Source organism: Candida albicans, chromosome 1 (assembly GCF_000182965.3).
Source record: "Candida albicans SC5314 chromosome 1, complete sequence".
Taxonomy (NCBI): Eukaryota; Fungi; Ascomycota; class Pichiomycetes; order Serinales; family Debaryomycetaceae; genus Candida; species Candida albicans.
In genome coordinates, this window is record NC_032089.1 from 2986164 (window position 1) to 3008285 (window position 22122).

At 32.2% G+C, this 22122-nt stretch overlaps 8 protein-coding genes across 8 annotated transcripts; 6 read left to right on the forward strand and 2 right to left on the reverse strand. All coding sequences in view use genetic code 12, as the record gives it.

The window, feature by feature from the left end:
* Positions 1–83: 83 nt before the first annotated feature.
* On the forward strand, positions 84–980 carry CAALFM_C113600WA (uncharacterized protein; the record flags this gene model as incomplete). Its single annotated transcript, XM_717108.1, has 1 exon — positions 84–980. One exon carries the CDS (start codon positions 84–86, stop codon positions 978–980), a length of 897 nt encoding a protein of 298 aa, XP_722201.1.
* A 445-nt stretch (positions 981–1425) lies between these two features.
* On the reverse strand, positions 1426–3663 carry KIS2 (Kis2p; the record flags this gene model as incomplete). Its single annotated transcript, XM_717109.1, has 1 exon — positions 1426–3663. The coding sequence occupies one exon, from the start codon at positions 3661–3663 to the stop codon at positions 1426–1428; it is 2238 nt and encodes a 745-aa protein (XP_722202.1).
* A 3316-nt stretch (positions 3664–6979) lies between these two features.
* ROB1 (Zn(II)2Cys6 transcription factor ROB1) lies at positions 6980–10021 on the forward strand (the record flags this gene model as incomplete). The annotated part of the gene is made up of 2 exons (XM_019475180.1): positions 6980–7026; positions 7093–10021. The coding sequence occupies 2 exons, from the start codon at positions 6980–6982 to the stop codon at positions 10019–10021; spliced, it is 2976 nt and encodes a 991-aa protein (XP_019330725.1).
* An 817-nt stretch (positions 10022–10838) lies between these two features.
* On the forward strand, positions 10839–12521 carry CYB2 (Cyb2p; the record flags this gene model as incomplete). The annotated part of the gene is made up of 1 exon (XM_717111.1): positions 10839–12521. The coding sequence occupies one exon, from the start codon at positions 10839–10841 to the stop codon at positions 12519–12521; it is 1683 nt and encodes a 560-aa protein (XP_722204.1).
* A 999-nt stretch (positions 12522–13520) lies between these two features.
* CUP2 (Cup2p) lies at positions 13521–15296 on the forward strand (the record flags this gene model as incomplete). Its single annotated transcript, XM_717112.1, has 1 exon — positions 13521–15296. The coding sequence occupies one exon, from the start codon at positions 13521–13523 to the stop codon at positions 15294–15296; it is 1776 nt and encodes a 591-aa protein (XP_722205.1).
* An 81-nt stretch (positions 15297–15377) lies between these two features.
* CAALFM_C113650CA (uncharacterized protein) lies at positions 15378–16724 on the reverse strand (the record flags this gene model as incomplete). The annotated part of the gene is made up of 1 exon (XM_717114.1): positions 15378–16724. The coding sequence occupies one exon, from the start codon at positions 16722–16724 to the stop codon at positions 15378–15380; it is 1347 nt and encodes a 448-aa protein (XP_722207.1).
* Positions 16725–17117: 393 nt separating this feature from the next.
* RAD54 (DNA-dependent ATPase) lies at positions 17118–19664 on the forward strand (the record flags this gene model as incomplete). The annotated part of the gene is made up of 1 exon (XM_717115.1): positions 17118–19664. One exon carries the CDS (start codon positions 17118–17120, stop codon positions 19662–19664), a length of 2547 nt encoding a protein of 848 aa, XP_722208.1.
* A 440-nt stretch (positions 19665–20104) lies between these two features.
* OSM2 (fumarate reductase) lies at positions 20105–22051 on the forward strand (the record flags this gene model as incomplete). Its single annotated transcript, XM_717116.1, has 1 exon — positions 20105–22051. One exon carries the CDS (start codon positions 20105–20107, stop codon positions 22049–22051), a length of 1947 nt encoding a protein of 648 aa, XP_722209.1.
* Positions 22052–22122: the final 71 nt, after the last annotated feature.

Consider the following 22122-nt stretch of genomic DNA (forward strand, 5'->3'; position numbering starts at 1 on the left):
AAGATCCAACTATAGGTACTGAAATTAAACTTATCAATGATTATAATCCGATTGAAGCATCAAAAGAACCATTGTTTTCCCCAATGGTACCGTTTTTATCTGAAGTTAGTAATCCCAAAACCACCGCTCTTTTGAAAAAACCACCTAAAAAATACGTAAAGAGCAGCAACTTGATGATAATGCCAGTCAAGTTTACATTTGTCAATAAAAAAAGTGATTATATTAATCATATAGCCAACCTTAAACCTTTAGTATCATCAACCAATCTTGAATTGTTTTCATCTTTAGATTCTAGAATTGCTAATGAGATTTATGAAATTGGTCCGAAAATATTACCGCAACCATTTTCTCAAGAATTTTTAAATCTTGCTAATCATAAATTTCTTCCTTTATCGATATTAACGAAAAAACTTGAATTTCAATTATCAAAAGGTCAAGTGACAAATTATAATATTAAACAAAGTCACCCTGCCAAATGTCCCAATCGTCCTAATAGTCAAGGTGGATTAGGTCTATTTAGAGTAGTACCACTGAAAAAACGACCAACAACAAAATTAAATTATTCACCTACTAACAAGAATAATAAACATCCAGATAACAACACGAATAACGATAATAACAATAATAAACCTGAATTAGATGTGAAAAATGATAGATATTATTCACGATTAAATATTTATGAATTATCGAAAATTCTTGATTTACATCGATATTCAATTGGATTAACAAAATTAATTGAATTAAATGTACTTGAAATGTTTGGAAATTATTGTGATTTTCAATTAGGTTATCAAACTTGGATAAGAGATACTGATAAAGAAAAAAGACGAGCTTTAATTCAACAATTATATTCTTATACTTCAACTTTTTATCCAGAAATTGATAGTTTTAAATTGGAAGTGATTATTCGAAGAGGAAGTTATAGTTTAATGCAAACTAGATTAAGAAGAGAACGTCGTTTGAAGAAAAAGATCAAATGATACAAATATTTGAAAGTGATGGTGAAGTAGCTTGTTACTTATGTTTTTCGGATTAATTGCTAATAAAAATTAAGGGGGAAGAATTGGTATTGTTTATAAATGTTTTCGATTTAATGTTATCTAATGATTTTATGTTGTACTAACTAACTAAATAATGTATTGTATTTTTTTTTTACACTTTTTTATGTTTATGATTATGATTATGTACTTGATGTTGTAAAGTAAATATCCTATAAATGAATTTTATTTTTTTTTTCACTACAGAAGTAGAATAGTTACAAATTAAGAATGATTCAATTAGAAATATTTGCAACTATTTATGTAAACAAAATCAATTCTTAATTACCAACAACCACATAAGTATGTTATTCAAAATAGACAAATACAAAACCGAAGCCAAAGCCGAAGCCAAAGCCCAAACCATTACTTTAACAAAAACTAATCCTTATTTAGTATCAGCTGGTGAATGTATTATTTGTGTGACAAATTTACCCAGATATCTAGTGATACAAGCAACAGTTAAAACATCATTTTTAATACTTGTAGTCATCAAATGATTTAGTATTACATGATTAGGAATCAGTAAATGATAAGCATCTTTATTTGATGCATAATATGAACTATCTGCTCTTCTCAATGGTGGACGTTTGTTATTCAAATAAGATCCAGTATTTGACACACTACTACTACTACCACTACCAATAGTTGACAGTAAACTCTGTGATTTTGGTAAACTACCACTAATGGTACTAACATTACCAATACTAGATAAATGTTGAGTCATTGATCCTGATCCATGAGAAGTAGAAGAATAACCAGAACCAGAACCAGAACCAGATGATGATGATGACGTCATTTTGTTCAATAATACATTATTTAAATGTGGTGGTAATTGAGGTGGTTCAGGTAATTCATAATCTGCCGGTTTCATTTTGAAATAATCATAATTAATGAACATTTCCGGTATTTCTGAAGAATATTCCACGGGGTTTTCAATGATTTGTCCAGTGGTTTGTAAAAATGAACTTGAACTCGTCGATAATTCATAATTTTGATAAGGATTATTGTCAAATGCAATTTCATCAACTGAATTGATTGCTTCATGATTATTATGACCTTGTGGTGTAGAAGAATCTTGTGATTGGCCAGCAGTACCGGCAGTAGCACCATTACCATTACCAGTGGCATCAGTATCTTCAATAAATTCCACATGTTCAAATTCACCTGATGCCTCTTTACTCATTTTATAAAGTAAATCAGTTTCTTTTTGATTGATTTTATCAACATCAGATTTTCCAGCTGGTCTAGGTGCCCAAGTTTGTGGTTGAACATATTTTGGTGTAGTAGTAGTAGTAGCAGTAGTAGTAGTACTCATTTCTGAAGTTGTAGTTGTTGTATTATCATATCTAATAATATTAGCATCATAATCTGTACTGGCACCAATATGATTTGGTTGATTTAATGAATGATTGAAAAGATGAGTATCATCAATGACTTCAAACCAGTTGAAAAAAATACCTTCTTGATCTGTAGCAGTGGGTAATTGATCACTTACTCGATATTCATTATTGATAATATAAAGTAATTTGTGTACACCTAAAGGTAAGTTAATTGTTGTAACAAATTCATTAGGGTGACTAGTTGATGGATACATTTTAATAACATCTCTCCAATTGGAAAATGATCCAATAATAGCTATTTTATGTATGGCTTCTTTTGTAGTATTCACCCATTTAATTTCAATAGGAATTAAAAACTGCTGCAGTTGTTGATTAGTCTTTAATATTTTAGTTGGTCGACCATGTTGTTGTGGATAGGCATGAGTGTTGCCACAAGAATTGTCTGGGAACAGCAGTTGCAATTGCTGTTGTTGTTGTGGTTGTCGTTGCTGTTGCAAATTTTTTTGGTGGTGGTCAGAATTTGGTAAAGGCGAATGAGCATTTCTGGCAACCGAGGCAGCAGACATCATTTGAGTTGGTGGCGGGACGGATCCAGATCCATTCATATTTGTATCACCATCATACCCAGGAGGTGCTTGACTTATTATTTTCGTGAAATCAACTTTGGTTAAATCTGGTGTAGGGGTTCTTGACCGACTTTGGGGGAACACCTTATTAACACCATCACTATCATTATCATCGTCGTCATCATGAGGGAAAGGTGCATCAATTTCCATATCGTCATTTAAAGTAGATGAATAGTTGTATGTTCCAGTAGAGTCCGATGAAGATGTGGTATTTGTTGGGTCATTTCCAAACCCTTGATCAGGTATAATATTCCTTTGAAGTGACCCCATTTCTGTTTCAACAATACCTTCATTCAATTCATTGAACTCATCCTCGATTAAATCGTCACTGAATTGATTATAATGCGTCGAGTAAACATTACTTTGTTGGTGATGAGGATTCGTTGGTTCTCCTTTTGGCAGTGGTTGTAGTGGGGCAGCCTCTAGAGTGCGGGAGTTTTTGACCACTTGATGTAAGATTAAATCACTAAACTCTTCATCGAGGGAATTAGCATTTTTGTTAGCAGTTGATTTTCTCACTCTATTATCACTAGAACTATCGACACTATTGTTGTAATTTACCGAAGCTGATGACTTTCTAATTGAATCTGAACTATTTCCTTGACGCTTGTTCAGACCAGAACTATGGAAATTCCCTGTAGAAGTATTGTTTCCCATTATTAATTTATAGAAGTATATATCCAGTGATGGAGTTTGAGGTGGAAAAAAGGGGAAGGAATAGAAGGTATAAAACACAACAGTTATTGAATACTTAAAGATGTAAAAATAGTGTTTGTTTGGTTAAAACAATTTATGGGTAGTTTTACTTCAATTCAGTTTTCTTTTTTTTTTTTTTTTTTTTTTTTTGAGTTTGATTTTGAGGATTTTCAACTACCAAACCAAACCAAACCAAACAAAGCAAAAATGGAGAGAGAGAAAAAGACAATTGTCCGATAGAGAAAGAGAAAGAGAAAGAGAAAGAGAGAGAGGGAAATTACGGTGCAAATAAAAACAAAGAAAGAAATAATTCAGGGCAACTTAAGTTTTGTTCTACTTTTTGTCAAACTAACTAACCAACTAATAAGTCTAATTAGTATAGAGACACCATAAGTGAAACAATAGGAGATAAAGATTTCTTTTAATAAGTTTATCATTTGGGATTTAAATCATCAAATCATTTCTTTCTTTCTTGAAAATTTTTTTTTTTATTCACTTGCTGTTTTAATTGCTATATTTCATTCACATTCATTGTTAGTACGGGATACCACTTGAACATGTATCCCTTAATTCTTTCTTCCAATATTTTAAATACGATGATTTCTCAGTAGAATTGTTAGTAATTATCACAAAATTAAAGAGAATAGGAATTGTGATTTGGGATTTTGGTATACTTGACAATGAAAAGTAATTGTCCTGTACGTGTAATACAGATCAATTTATGTAAATTTCCTCGAGCGGATCGTGGCAGGTGGTAGGTGGTGTGGGTGAGGGTGAGAGTGAGGAGGTGGGGTGAGTGGCGATAGTATTTGCAAAGGTTTTTTTATCTTTTGTGTCTGACACAATTGGTGTATATGCAGGAATCACACTATTACTTAAATTAAATTTAATTAGTGCAGAAAATATTATGCCCTGTATAGTGTAGAATTGCTTGTTTTATTCTTTCTTCTTCTTCTTGGGTCTCAAGCAATATCCAAATCTAGGCTTTTTTTCAATTCCAATTGTTCACATACACCCCCCGCAGCAGCAGCATCGAATTTACTATTATCAAATGCTTCTAACATACAGGTAAAAACGTACGATATAGTTTAATTTTGGGGGGTGGGGGGTTTCAATAATGAGCCAAGAACAGAATATCAACTAATGTGAACAATGCTAGCGGTTTGTAATTATTTTGCATGCATTTGGATTCGGCTATTACGCTTTATGCGATTACCCATCCATTTGATAGATGATGGGAAGGCAATAATTGGTATTTGTTAAGGTTAGAATTAATAGATAACTGTGGAAACACAGAGTAAATATTATAGATTCAATAGATGTTCGAAGAACTTTAATATTGTCAGTTTTCAGGGGTAAGTTTTTGAAATTAAATTATAATCCACAAACATATAATCAGAATTTTATAATGAAAATGCCGCTTACATTCCATCCATATAATATGAACTAGATATTTAAAGGGCAGACAAAATAAAAGTCAATCTTATTAAAATGAATGCCGTAACAAGTAAGTTTTGACATCACAACTATTCTCTCAAATTCAAAAAAATAAATCGGAAACACATCCAATTCAAGTAGTGGCAATTTCATCTGTAGAAGAATTTTAATTGCCCTCCCATCTATTTTGTGGCCATTTAAGCAGCAGCTTATATTTCCACATCCCAATTGTAATGACCGAAAGCTCAAATAACTTGACACCATTAATTAACAACAATAGAATGGGTTTTATTTTTTGATTGATACTTCTTGATACATAAAAGGACATCCATGGTGGAAGAAATGTTTCTTCGTAATTCTCTTATTCCTCTTTTAGTTTTTCAATTCTAAAATAATAAATTGATCGGAAATTAGACACCAAATCCCGATAACTCATTTCTTTTTGCAACAAGAATAGTTCAATCTAAATAAAAAAGTCTTTTCTCTGTTCTGTCACATAGAAAAATACAAGAGAGGTAACTGAACACTCAGGAGCGATGATGAAGATAAATCCATTGTTTAACTCATGAGCTCATATAAATCAGGATATGGAAACATAAATGTTGAAGTTTGTGAAAAATTGTTGACTCATACCACTCTTCTGTGCCTAAAAAACAATTCAAAAATGTAAAATCTAAACAATTATCATTTTCCAACATACCAATCTAGCTACTGATAGCCATTCTTTGATAATTCTCTGTTTTTCTACAATCACAAAACAACTTTCATATTGTGGTTTAAACTTCAACTATTTTTACGAGTCCTTGGTAATAAATGATACAAAACTTGGCCTTCCATTCGTGTTCGACTTGTTTACTAAAAAATAGATGTATCTTTAGATAGACAACGATTGACATTCAAGCCACAGCTCTTCATTCTTTGGGCTAATTGTTTCAAGTAAGTAGATGAAATTTCTTTGTTAAATCGTGCTTTCAAATTTATGCCCCCCGTCCCGTCTAACTTCAAAAAAAAAATTATCTTATTGTCCCACCACCTCTCCTCCCTTCCCGCCCATTAAATTCCAAGAAAAGTTACATAAAAAAACAATGATGATTTGGAAAACTCGGCCCACGCAAAATGAATTATTGATATTTGTTGTTTTGTGGAAACTTTTATTCCCAATACTATTGTTCCATGTATATATGTATCAATTACTTGAGAACTGTATTGTCCTTCTTGTTTGATATGTATTAAAATTCTTCTCTTATTGTTTCTATTTTCAAATTTTATTTTATTTTTCAATTGTTCTTTCTTGGTATACATTTCATTTTTGTGTACACAAAGTCTGTTTGAGCGATTTAGAATGGATAGAATGGAATATTAAACGGCAATATGTGCTGGTTTTAATCGTATTTACTAATTAGTTTCTTGCTGATTTACTCCTATTACATAGTTAAAAATGGAATTTTAATGTGCATAAATTTCATTTCCTCATGAATACTCAGCTGAGTGATGAAACAACTCCCTCGGAAATACACATATATATAGAGCATATTCCACAAACTTCTTCTGAGGCGGTTGCATTATTTGTGTATTTCAAATTAAAGAACTCCCTATAAATTATCCAAGAAGCTAGAACATTCCAACACACACAAAATTTTGCCTTCCTTTTCCTTTCAACTTTGTTTCATATTGTATAAATATATATATGTGGATAATTTTTCCACCACCTTTTTAAACGAAAAAAAAAAAATCGGAAATTAGAAATAAACTTAGAAACCAAAAAAAAAACACGAGAAGTCTAAAACTAAAAAAAAAATATAAAGAACGATTCTGAACTATTAGAACATTCAGGAACACCATGACACCAAGTTCAACTAAAAAAATTAAGCAAAGAAGAAGTACTTCGTATGTATTTATATGATTGTTACTTTTTTTGGATTAATAGGAGATTACTAACATTGTTGGTTATAGATGTACAGTATGTCGAACAATTAAAAGAAAATGTGACGGGAATACACCGTGTTCAAATTGTCTTAAAAGAAATCAAGAATGTATTTATCCCGATGTTGACAAAAGAAAGAAACGTTATTCAATAGAGTATATTACCAATTTAGAGAATACAAATCAACAATTACACGACCAACTCCAGAGTCTAATTGATTTGAAAGATAATCCTTATCAATTGCATTTGAAAATAACTGAAATACTCGAATCCTCGAGTCTGTTTTTAGACAATTCAGAGACTAAACTGGATTCATCTCTTGGTTCACCAGAATTATCGAAATCTGAAGCCTCGTTGGCGAATTCATTTACTTTAGGAGGTGAATTAGTAGTCAGTTCTAGAGAACAAGGTGCAAACTTTCACGTCCACCTTAACCAACAACAACAACAACAACAACCACTGCCACAATCACTATCACAATCTAGTGCAAGTGAAGTAAGCACAAGATCTTCACCTGCATCTCCTAATTCAACTATTAGTTTGGCTCCTCAGATATTGAGAATTCCATCACGACCATTTCAACAACAAACACGACAAAATCTTCTCCGGCAATCTGACTTGCCATTACACTACCCTATTTCAGGCAAAACTTCTGGACCCAATGCTTCTAATATTACTGGTAGTATTGCTAGTACGATTAGTGGTAGTAGAAAAAGTAGTATATCAGTTGATATATCACCTCCACCACTGTTACCAGTTTTCCCAACTTCAGGACCTACATTACCTACTTTATTACCTGAACCACTACCAAGAAATGATTTTGATTTCGCTCCTAAATTTTTCCCTGCACCTGGTGGGAAATCAAATATGGCATTTGGAGCCACAACTGTTTATGATGCTGATGAATCCATGGTAATGAATGTAAATCAAATTGAAGAAAGATGGGGTACTGGTATCAAGTTGGCCAAATTGAGAAATGTTCCTAATATTCAAAATAGATCTTCTTCTTCTTCTTCCACCTTAATTAAAGTGAATAAAAGAACTATAGAAGAAGTTATTAAAATGATTACAAATTCAAAAGCTAAAAAATATTTTGCGTTAGCATTCAAATATTTTGATCGACCAATTTTATGTTATTTGATTCCTAGAGGGAAAGTCATCAAATTATATGAAGAAATATGTGCCCACAAGAATGATTTAGCAACAGTTGAAGATATTTTAGGGTTATACCCCACGAATCAATTTATATCAATTGAATTAATTGCTGCTTTGATAGCTTCTGGGGCTTTATATGATGATAATATTGATTGTGTTCGAGAATATTTGACATTACTGAAAACGGAAATGTTTATAAACAATTCCGGATGTCTTGTATTCAATGAAAGTTCTTATCCTAAATTACAAGCGATGTTAGTATGTGCCCTTTTAGAATTAGGATTAGGGGAATTAACTACTGCATGGGAATTATCTGGAATTGCCCTCCGAATGGGAATAGATTTGGGATTTGATAGTTTTATTTATGATGATTCTGATAAAGAAATTGATAATTTGAGAAATTTAGTATTTTGGGGGAGTTATATAATTGATAAATATGCTGGATTAATATTTGGTCGTATTACAATGTTATATGTCGATAATAGTGTTCCTTTGATATTTCTCCCAAATAGACAGGGTAAATTACCTTGTTTAGCCCAATTAATTATTGATACTCAACCAATGATAAGTTCTATTTATGAAACTATACCTGAAACTAAAAATGATCCTGAGATGTCGAAAAAAATTTTCTTAGAAAGATATAATTTGTTACAAGGATATAATAAAAGTTTAGGAGCATGGAAAAGAGGGTTATCTAGAGAGTATTTTTGGAATAAATCTATTTTAATCAACACAATAACTGATGAATCAGTTGATCATCTGTTAAAGATTGCTTATTATTTGATATTTTTAATTATGAATAAACCATTTTTAAAATTACCTATTGGTTCTGATATCGATACTTTCATTGAAATAGTTGATGAAATGGAAATCATTATGAGATATATCCCCGATGATAAACATTTATTGAATTTAGTGGTATATTATGCATTAGTATTAATGATACAATCATTGGTGGCACAAGTATCATATACTAATGCAAATAATTATACTCAAAATTCAAAATTTATGAATCAATTGTTATTTTTCATTGATAGAATGGGTGAAGTTTTAAGAGTTGATATATGGTTGATTTGTAAGAAAGTTCATAGTAATTTTCAACAGAAAGTTGAATATTTGGAAAAATTGATGCTTGATCTTACTGAAAAGATGGAACAAAGAAGAAGGGATGAAGAAAATTTGATGATGCAACAAGAGGAATTTTACGCCCAACAACAGCAGCAGCAACAGCAACAGCAACAGCAGCCAAAACATGAATACCACGACCACCAACAAGAACAAGAACAACAAGAACAGCTACAAGAAGAACATTCAGAAAAAGATATAAAAATAGAAATAAAAGACGAACCACAACCACAAGAAGAACATATACATCAAGATTATCCAATGAAAGAGGAAGAAGAGAATCTTAACCAATTATCAGAACCACAAACCAATGAAGAAGACAATCCAGCTGAGGACATGTTACAAAATGAGCAATTTATGAGAATGGTAGATATATTATTTATAAGAGGTATAGAAAATGATCAAGAAGAAGGAGAAGAACAGCAACAGCAACAACAACAACAAGAGCAAGTTCAACAAGAGCAAGTTCAACAAGAGCAAGTTCAACAAGATCAAATGGAATTAGAAGAGGATGAATTACCACAACAAATGCCTACATCACCAGAACAACCAGATGAACCAGAAATTCCACAACTTCCAGAAATATTAGATCCAACATTTTTTAATTCTATAGTAGATAACAATGGATCTACATTTAATAATATTTTTAGTTTTGATACAGAAGGATTTCGTTTATAAAGTTATTATTATTACTAGTTTTTATTTTTTGTTTTTTATTTTAAATTCTAAATAGTTTTTTCAATTATATGAAGATTAACATTATATATACATAGAATGAAAATTGTAAAAAACTTTTGTTTGTTTTTGATTTCCTGGAGTTTCAAATTATCATCTCTTTCTTGACGGGTAATGGTTCCGTAATATATTTTTGTGTTTAAAAACTAGTTCTTTCTCCTCCACGCCCATGATTACACATCTGACAATAAACCACTCACTGGGGAATAGGGAGTGATTTTTTTCCCCGTGATGTCAAATTATAATTTTTTTCGGGTACTCAAACCCGAAGATTAAATCAAACGTGCATTTCCACCACCGACTAAAGGGTGTATTTATCCGTGTTAGAGTGTAGTAGTAGTAGTAGTGATGGGTGGTGGTTATAATATATTCTATAAGTGGCCTAATCCAAGTGGGGTAAATGTGAAAAATACTCCAATCTCCTATAGCACCCACTTTGAGTTAATTATACTTAAACTCCTTCGCATAAATTTATACCCACAAACCAAAACAATTGGGGGAAGAAGATGATGAAGAGAAGAGCAGGAGGAGTTTATATTTGCTAATTCAATTTTGTGTTGGATTATTCCCCCATGAATTATGTGTGTGCGGGAGTCATTTGATAACAAATGGAGAAATTATAATTGGCTCATTTTTATATATAAACTTAATAAAATCCTCCTCTCCACAGTAAACTTTTTCCCCAATTGATAAAAAGCTAACTCTCTATAGTTATTGTTGATTTCTACTACTACTACTACTACTATTACATCCTTTATAAATGGTACTTTCATTACAAGAAGTTTCTCAACATAATAAGAAAGATGATTGTTGGGTAATTATTCATGATAAAGCATATGATCTTTCTGATTTCATGGATGAACATCCTGGTGGACTGGCAATTATTATGAAATATGCTGGTAAAGATGCTACTAAAGCTTTTGATCCTATTCATCCTGGTGATACTTTAACTAAATATTTACAACCAAAATATCATAAAGGAGAAGTTGAAAAGAAACAGAAAAAGAAGAAGAGTGCCACTACAAATAATGGCACCACAACTAAACCTACTGAATCCACTCTGGTCTCACAAGAAACAGTTGATGAATTTGATGTTGAATATGATGAACAAGAAAACAAAGCTGCTATCACTACAGAAGTTCAAACTAATGGAGCTGGTAATAACAACGACGATGAAGTTGAAGGTGATGATGAGTATGACGACGACGATGATGATGATGAGCCACCAACTGAAGAAGAACTTAAACGTCGTCAACTTGTTAAAAACAAACCAGATATTTCTCAAATTTATAACTTGTATGATTTTGAATTTGTTGCTCGTCATACTATGGATCCAATTGGTTGGGCATATTATCTGTCACTGGCAGATGGTGAAGCTACATTCAGATTAAATACTGGAAGTTATCAAAGAATTTTTTTTAAACCAAGAGTAATGATTGATGTTACTGAAATTGATACATCAACGACAATGTTGGGAACTAAAGTTTCAGTTCCATTTTATATTACTGCTACGGCATTAGGTAAATTAGGCCATCCTGATGGTGAAAAAGTTTTAACCCGAGGAGCTCAAAAACATGATCTTATTCAAATGATCCCTACGTTGGCTTCATGTTCATTTGATGAAATTGTTGATGAAGCTAAACCAAATCAAACTCAATGGTTTCAACTTTATGTCAATTCAGATCGTGAAATTACGAAAAAGATTGTTCAACATGCTGAAGCTAGAGGTATGAAAGGATTATTTATTACGGTTGATGCTCCACAATTGGGCAGAAGAGAAAAAGATATGAAAACTAAAAGCATTGTTGATTTAAGTTTTGTTCAAGGTGAAGATGATGAAGCTGATCGTTCACAAGGTTCAGCAAGAGCCATTTCTTCGTTTATTGATACTAGTTTAAGTTGGAAAGATTTGAAATGGTTTAAATCAATTACTAAAATGCCAATAATTTTAAAGGGAGTTCAAAGAGTTGAAGATGCCATTATAGCAGCTGAACATGGATGTGCTGGTGTGGTTTTAAGTAATCACGGGGGTAGACAATTGGAATTTTCTCCACCACCAATTGAAGTTTTAGCAGAATTGATGCCAATTTTGAGAGAAAAAGGGTTAGCAGATAATTTTGAAGTTTATATAGATGGAGGTGTTAGAAGAGCTACTGATATTTTAAAAGCTGTTTGTTTAGGAGCAAAAGGTGTTGGTATTGGTCGTCCATTTTTATATGCCATGTCAGGATATGGAGATGCTGGTGTCAATAAAGCTATACAATTACTTAAAGATGAAATGATTATGAATATGAGATTATTGGGAGTTAATAAACTTGAAGAATTGAATGAATTATTTGTTGATACTAAATATATGCAAACAAGATATGTTCCTGATGATGTGTTGTTTAACAGAGTTTATGAACCGGTACCATTACCAAGATTCAAAGATACAAAATTGTAGAACAGTATATAAAAATAAGGAAGTTAAATATTATAATATAGACTACAGTTTACAAACAATTAGAAAGGAAAAAGGGGTGTAAGTGACTTCTATTTTGTAGTTGTAATCAATAACAACGAGAACTAAGTTAAAGAAATACTACTACTAATTAGATTACTAATTATAATAGGTTATGTGCTCTTGAAATCAAATAATAAAAGTAGATCATAGTAGTAAATAGAGTAGTAAGTAAAATTATTAACAATTTTATCACACTCTTAACGAAAAACTTTTCACTTTTAAAGAACAAAAGAGGAAGTTTAGTTTAAAAGCAAAAAAGTTAAAAAATTTGGCTTAGATCATTTCTTATTACTATTACTTCTCTGGTAGTAAAAATCTGTTGATGTTCCATTACATTCTATATATAACTTAAAGTTGTTGGTGTTTCCACCACCACCTACAAAAGTTAAAAAGCTTGTCCTCTCTATTATGTTTGCAACCTTTCTATGTTCCATTTAACAATATTGCCAAAATAATAAGATGTAATGGAATGTATTACTCTTAGAATATAGGGAATATCCTCTGTATTAGCAGTAGACTCAAGAAGGGGGTGGCTGTAAAACTTTGGGAGAAGAAGAACAATAATGTGTCATGTTGTTTTTTTTGAAATAAGAAACACGACCCAATGATATAATGGGTGTAGACCATAATAATTAATGAATAGAACAATGAATAAATAAGTAAGAATCTTTCAATATGCACATGTTCACCCTCACCCACTCTCACTCTATTAGACCTTGTAAGAGAAAAATGCGGGAAACCGAGCCAACAGAGAAAGAGAGAAAAAAATTTTATGAATGAGAGGCAGAAGAAAAAGAAGAAGAAGAAGAAGAAGAAAAAAAAGAAACCCAAATAAACTCAAACCACCTTTACTAATAATTTCAAAAACCCACCAACCACTAATTTAATTATACCAAAAAAAACTGTTGTAGTAATCACTGATTTTTATTTCTTGGAGAGATGTTGATCAAAGGAGTCAAATACGCTTGTGAAAGATGTATCAGAGGTCATCGTGTCACCACATGCACTCATTCAAATGAACCATTGACGATGATAAAACCAAAGGGGAGACCAGTGACACAATGTCAACATTGTCGTGAAAATAGAAAGTCGAAAAATTTACACGTTACATGTTCATGTGGTAAAAAGGGTAAAAATGGTTCACATTTACCTTCATGTGCTTGTCATAAGACTAATCATTGTACTTGTTCCACCAATATGACTAAGAAAACTACAACAAAAGGTGATATTCATCATATGACAGCTTCGGAAAAGGCCAAAAAGAAATCATTAATAGATGCCGCAAATGCTGGATTAAAGAAAAGATCAGATTCAGTATCAACAACTCAATCAGCTGCAAGTAGTAGTGCTTCTCCATCAAGTGCCGCTTCTCCAAATAAAAAACTGTCAGTGCCACCACCAGGACCAACAAATTCACAGCAAAAGAAACAACAACTGACCCTGCCAAATCAATCACGACAAACAACACAACCAGCATATAACAATCTTCTGGATCAAAACTTTGTGATAGAAGATATTGTTTTCCCATTTAATACTGATAATGGATTGTTTGATATGTTTTCGTCGAATGCGACCTCGGAAGTTGGTGGTGCTGGTAGTGGTACTAGAGACTCACAAATTGCCACCAGTAATCTTGCAAGTGATAATTCAACCCCATTTAATTCCAATTACGATACTGGGATCAGTTATTCTAATAAAGATGTAGGGTTACCGCTAAGTCCAAATGAAACTGAAGCTGACCCTATGTTCCCCTTATTTCCACTTGTGGGGACACAAAGTTTTGATCGTGAAAATCAACCACTTCTGGCATTATCTAATGAGAAAGAACCACCACAACCACAACAACCGACACCAGTGAGACCTAGTCATAATGTTAGTACTGCTATGAATAATATTAGTTCTAATTCATATTCCTCAATTCCATCCGCCGTCGAAGTTAGTTCAATAAATCATCAACAATCACGTCCAAAACGTCCAGAAAGTGTTTTATCAATAGCATCAAATAGTTCTACTAGATCATTTGATTTTTTTGGCAACAATCATACCAATTATAATTCTTCTTTTATGAATGGAAGTTTACCGACATCTTTTACTTCAGCGGCATTTCCTCCATCTAATGGATTTGATGAAAATAGTTTATCCAATCTTAATCCAGATGACCATAATAATATGCAACATCATTTTGGAAGAACAGGTTTAGGTGCTGTTAAATTTGGATCTCAATTGAGTAAAATTGAATCAGAAATGTATACTGATAATTTTTTCGATGATCCTTATGCTCCACAATCACAAAATGTCGATCAACTACAGTTTCCTGATACAACAACAATACCAAATTTATACAATGTTACTGAATTTAATCCAAGTGATAATTATGCAAGTAGTAATCCAAGTAATTATGATGTCAATAATAATTCTGACGTGATCACGAATGGTGGAAATAACCACCGCAATAACAACAACAACAACGATACGATTTACCCAAGTTATAGTAATGAAAACAAAATTACCATCAACGATAACAGTATTAATATAAATGGCAATACTGTTGGCAATGAGAACCACCCCAATATAACGTCTACTTCTTCGGTGCAACTTCCCGGTAATTCAGAAATACCAAATTTATATAATGTTCAAGATATTTTAAGTGATTCTGCATTTGATGATTTCATACCTACACTAACGGATAACACTAAAGATCAGAATAATATATAGTATTATTATCATTATATAAGTTGATACTACACATTGTTCTAATAAAAAAAGAATAAAAATATTGTATCACTAGTCTCTATTTCAATTTTTCTTTGGTTCTTTTATATCAAGATTTTTTAATCGATTAATATTAGAATCCATAGTCATAGTGTTTTCTTTATTCATTTTTTTCAATTCATCTTTTTGTCTTTGTGATAAAGATTTAGGTAAATATCCGGAATCACTGAGATCATTTACTTTATCATGAAGATAAAAAGATAAAATTTCATCAGGGATTTCTAAAATTGATTTACATTCAATTTCTTGTAATCGACATAAACGTATGAGATACTCAAGTAATGAAAGACTACTATTTTTAATAAGTTTGGCGTTGATCTTGTTCACGGGTTTTTTGGTATCTTCATCTTGACTATCTTCATCTTCATCTTCATCATCATCAAATTCTCCTTGATTGAGTTCACCTAGTGCTATCCATTCTTCAACACCATTTTTCAATATTTTAATAATCAAAACTGGTGAACTTCTTTCTTCAAGTCTTAATAATTTTCCTGATGCTGTGAAAAACATCAGTTGAACAGAATTTAAATCGATCACCATTTCCCCTGGCTTGTTCTCCTTATCGTCTTCATCATCATGATATCTACCATCATTAAAATCTTCAATTATCGTCAATTGATAATGATAATCTTTTAATTTCTTAATACTAACTGAACTTCTCGCATAAGTTTCTTTCCAATTAATACAAGCCAATTCATCAATTTCACCATCAATATATTTTAATCGACTTGGATTATAAAATATTGAATATGTGACTAAATCAAAAACTGGTCCAATCGTACTATTATCATTATCATCATCATTATCACCACCACCACTAGAATTATTTATATAATTTGCAGCTTGAAGTAATCTTCCTGGTGATATCCCATGAATATTAACATTACCATTAAAATTAACTCCCAGAGTGACTAAAACTAAATTAAGTATAGGAATAGCTTCATTAATATCATCCAACAAAGAATTCATATAATTTTCAACTTGTTTAATTGATTCTTTTTCATTATTACCACTTAAATTCTTAATAAGTTCATTAATATTATTATCAAATTCATTAAATTCAATTTGTAAATCATTGATTAATTGTAAACTATTTTGTAAAATTGTATTCCCACCACTATTACCATTACCATTGCCACCACCTTTAATAGCTGCCAATTTTATTAAATCAATCGTTATTGTGATTATATCGATTTTGGATTTAAGTTTTTTTTGTTTAATGATAATTTTTTGATGTAATTTGGACAGTTCAGGAATTTTATCTAAAAATGTTGAAATGGTTTTAATGGCATATCCTGAAGCAAGAGAAATTCCTGATCTAATGGCAAATGATACTGCTTGATTGCTTGCCTTGAGAAGAATTTGATCCATGGTAAATAGGGTGGGTAGTGATATTTGTGTTTGAAGTTAATAGGTATAGAGATTTATTCTTGTAGAGAGATGTAAAGGAAATTTTATAATATAGGGAGTGTAGGTGGGTGAGTGGATGGATGGGTGTTACAAGTATCTCAAGTTCCGCGTCGTGTATATGAAACCAAAGTATAATCTCGGAAAAAGAAGAATTCGAGGTGATCGCTGATATTTCACATTGGTAGCCTTTTGTCTTTTTTCCGATGCTTCTCGATTTAATTCATTTTCTTTGTTTGTTTGTTTTTGTTTTTGTTTTTCATATCTCTTTCTTGTCCCCTAACTACTACTAAATCAATTATAGCCCTTCAAAGCATTAATACGCCACTTAGATAATAACAGTACTTTCCATTCTTCATGGCAGTAAGAAAACCTTTGACTCAATTTACTACACCTTTAGGTTCCGGTGCAGGTGTACCAAAGGATAAACGACCACCACGCGTCACCGATTCTGCTACACGTTTATCAAAACCATTTAAAGTTCCATTTTCATCATCAACACAAAATTCAGTATCTTCTGAAACTATAACGATTTCTCGTAGACCAGTTAGATCTACACGTAAAAGAACAAATTATGCGGTTGATGGTATTACACTGGAAAAGGACGACGAAGAAGAATACAACAACGACCAAAATGTCAATGGAGATGGACAAATTATAAAACGTAAAAAATTTGGTGCATTATTACCACGATCAATTATTAATTCCGATAATATTGCCAAAAATGAAGATAAATTTAAACGTTCTTTTACTGTGCCATTTGATAAAAATAATAGTAAACAAACAGAAATTCAAAGAGGTCCACCACCACCATTAGGAACAAAAGTAAGAGCAATTCTTCCACCTCGGGCATTACATGATCCAACTAGTGAATTTGCTATAGTACTTTATGATCCTACAGTTGATAAAATCCCTAAAATTTCTGAAGTAGAAAGTTCCACTTCTAGTTCTACCTCACCTGAACCAGAGCCAGAGACCAAAGAAACAGAGGAACGACCAATTAAAAGGAAAAGAACTCATAAATCTTTAGCAGAAATATTAGGAATTGTGACTAATCCTGAAGAAAAATTATCGAAATATCCCGATGTACCAGTTGTTATAGATCCAAAATTAGCCAAAATATTACGTCCGCATCAAATTGCCGGGGTGAAATTTTTATATCGATGCACTGCTGGGTTAATTGATGCTAGAGCTAAAGGATGTATTATGGCCGATGAAATGGGTTTAGGGAAAACTTTACAATGTCTAACATTAATGTGGACATTACTTCGACAATCACCAAGAGGGAAAAGAACAATTGAAAAATGTATAATTGTTTGTCCTTCTTCATTAGTTAGAAATTGGGCTAATGAAATTGTGAAATGGTTAGGTGAAGGAGCATTGACTCCATTAGCCGTTGATGGTAAAAGTACGAAAAATAGTGAATTGGGTACTGCTTTACAACAATGGTCAACTGCTCAAGGAAGAAATATTGTTCGACCAGTATTAATTATATCGTATGAAACATTACGTAGAAATGTTGATAAATTGGCTGGTACTGAAGTTGGTTTGATGTTAGCCGATGAAGGTCATCGATTGAAAAATGGTGATTCATTAACATTCACAGCATTGAATTCATTGAGATGTGAACGAAGAGTCATTTTATCCGGAACACCAATTCAAAATGATTTATCAGAATATTTTTCATTATTAAATTTTGCTAATCCCGGTTATTTGGGTACAAGAATTGAATTCAAAAAAAATTATGAAAATGCTATTTTAAAAGGTAGGGATTCTACTGCAAGTGATGAAGAACGTGAAAAAGGTGATAAAAAATTAAATGAATTGTCACAAATGGTTTCGAAATTTATTATTAGAAGAACTAATGATATCTTGTCAAAATATTTACCCATCAAGTACGAATATGTTTTATTCACGGGGTTATCACCAATGCAAAAAGATATATATAATCATTTCATTACGTCTCCAGAAATTAAAAAGTTGATGAAAGGTACTGGGTCACAACCATTAAAAGCTATTGGGATGTTGAAAAAACTTTGTAATCATCCTGATTTATTAGACTTGCCTGAAGATGTCGAAGGTTCAGAAGAATTCATCCCCGATGATTATCAATCGTCAATTGCTGGAGGATCAGCGAGTCGTAATCGTGAAATTCAAACTTGGTTCAGTGGGAAATTTTTGATATTGGAAAGATTTCTTCAAAAAATTAATAAAGAAACCGATGATAAAATTGTTTTAATCTCAAATTATACTCAAACTTTAGATTTAATTGAAAAAATGTGTCGTTATAAGAAATATGGAGTTTTACGATTAGATGGTACTATGAATATAAATAAACGACAAAAATTAGTTGATAAATTCAATGATCCAAATGGACCGGAATTTATTTTTTTACTTTCTTCTAAAGCGGGTGGTTGTGGTATTAATTTGATTGGTGCCAATCGATTAGTTTTAATGGATCCTGATTGGAATCCAGCACTGGATCAACAAGCTTTAGCTCGTGTTTGGAGAGATGGTCAAAAGAAAGATTGTTTCATTTATAGATTTATATCTACTGGTACCATTGAAGAGAAAATTTTCCAAAGACAATCAATGAAAATGTCATTATCAAGTTGTGTTGTTGATGAAAAAGAAGACGTTGAAAGATTATTTTCTGTTGCTAATTTAAGACAATTATTTAAATTTCAACCAGATACTCAATGTGATACTCATGATACATTTAATTGTAATCGTTGTAAAGGAGATAAAGGACAATTCATAAAGGCACCAGCAATGCTTTATGGTGATGCCACAACTTGGAATCATTTGAATCATCAGGCATTAGCTAATAATGAAGATATTCTAATAACCAATGAAGCTCAACATAATGATGTAACTTTTGCATTTCAGTATATATCTCATTAAATAAATTTTAATATAAACAATGTTGCATGAATTGTGTGTGTGGGGGGGAGGGGGACACCGGAGAAAGTGGTGTGTTGGTGGGTGGAAAAAAAGGAAGCAATTAAATTGACAATAATAAAAGAGCAATAAAAGTGGATAGACCCATCCGAGCGGGATAATTTGACGCGGGAACGCTTACCCGTAAACATATTGTTTTTCTGTGTAGCGCGGTTGATTCTCCGTTTTAATCGCCAGATTTTTTATTTTTCCCTCCCTTCCCCCACACACTCATTCATACACTAAATTAACTCCACCCAATGAAAACCGATTTATAAGTAATCTGTCAAATCGCCTTGATATATTCTTCTTGATTATTTTTCATTTCATTAACTACAATCTAATACAATTATATATACATATTCCAATTGAGTCTTATAAAACTAAATTAACACTTTTCAACAATGTCAACTGCAAGTATTCCTTCAAACCCAATTCTTATCGTTGGTGGTGGATTAGCTGGTCTTTCTGCTGCTCATCAGGCATATTTACGTGGTGCTAATGTTGTTTTATTAGATAAAGAAAGTTTTCTTAGTGGTAATAGTGGGAAAGCTACTTCAGGTATCAATGGTGCCTTGACGAGAACTCAAGTTAATTTGAAAATCCCTGATTCGGTTGAACAATTTTATCAAGATACATTAGCTAGTGCTAAAGATCGGGCTCATCCAGAATTAATCAAAGTTTTAACTTATAATTCTGCTGATGCTGTTCATTGGTTACAAGAAGTTTTCGATTTGGATTTGACTGTGGTTTCAAGATTAGGAGGACATTCTCAACCTAGAACTCATCGTGGTCATGATGCAAAATTCCCCGGAATGGCAATCACTTATAGATTATTAGAAAGATTAGAAACCCTTTCTGAAACTGAACCTGATCGTGTTGTTATTCTCAAAAATAGTCAAGTTATTGATTTAATTATGGAACAAGATAATAAAGTTGTTGGTGTTAAATACAAGAATTTGAAAGATAAATCTAAACATGAATTATACGGACCAGTAATTTTACTGACGGGTGGATATGCAGCTGATTTCACCAAGAACAGTTTAATTAGGAAATATCGACCAGATATTATTGATTTACCTTCGACAAATGGTGGCCATGCCACGGGGGATGGTCAAAAAATCGTTCAAAAAAATAAAGGTCAAGTTTTGGATATGGATAAAATCCAAGTTCATCCAACTGGTCTTATTAGTTATAAAGACAAAGATATTGTTGAAAGGAAAAAAACTCCACGATTCTTGTTTCTTGGAGCTGAAGCATTAAGAGGTGAAGGTGGGATTATTTTCAATTCTAAAGGTGAAAGATTTGTTGATGAATTGGGGACTCGTGATTGGGTTTCGGGAGAAATGGACAAACAAATCAAACAAGGAAATTTCCCTATTCGATTAGTTTTAAGTGAAAAAGCTGGTGAAAATTTGAAATTTCATGTCAAACATTATACTCAAAGAGGATTAATGAGAACTGTTTCTGGTAAAGAACTTGTTGAAGAAATGGGTTGTTCTGAAGACATTGTTAAACAGCAACTTGATACTTATAATAAGGCTGCTTCAGGTGCTATTAAGGATCCATTTGGTAAAAAATATTTCCCAGCTACACCTTTTGAATATTCACCAGATGCTAAATATCATGTGTCATTTATTACTCCGGTTCTTCATTTCACAATGGGTGGTGTGAAGATTAATGACAAGACCCAAGTTATTGCTGATAATGATAGTCCATTTGAAGGATTATACGCTGCTGGTGAAGTTGCCGGTGGTGTTCATGGCCATAATCGTTTAGGTGGTTCCTCATTATTGGCATGTGTTGTTTATGGAAGATTAGCTGCTGATCAAGCTTCAAGTTATAAATTCCATAAATTGAGTTTTGGTGATGGTGATAGTATTGCTTCTGCTAGTCAAAGATTAAAAATGATTAATTTACATATTGATCCTAGCAATGGTAGAATTTTTATAGATACTAATGGAAATGGTGGAGAAGGTAACACTGCTTCAACTTCAACTCCAGACAATGGTGGTTCTTCTTCTTCTGCTGCCGCTCCTCCTCCTCCTCCACAGAAGAAAGCTCCTAAACAACCCAAACCATTTTCGGTTCCTGATAAAGAGTTCACTGCTGAAGAAGTTGCTCAACATAATAAACCTGGTGACTGTTGGTGTATTATCAAAAATGTAGTACTTGATTTAACTCCATTTTTGGGTGATCACCCTGGTGGTAAAGAATCAATTGCCAATTTTGCTGGAAGAGATGCTACTGAAAGTTTTGCTATGTTGCATGATGATGATTTCATTCCTAAATATGTTGCTAATTGTGTGTTAGGTAGATTGAAAGGTAAAACATCAGAATTACAATTATAAGTATTTAGTTAGTGTGTAAAAAAAAACTAGATATACATTATTATTTTTTTAAAAAATGACATATAACTTAT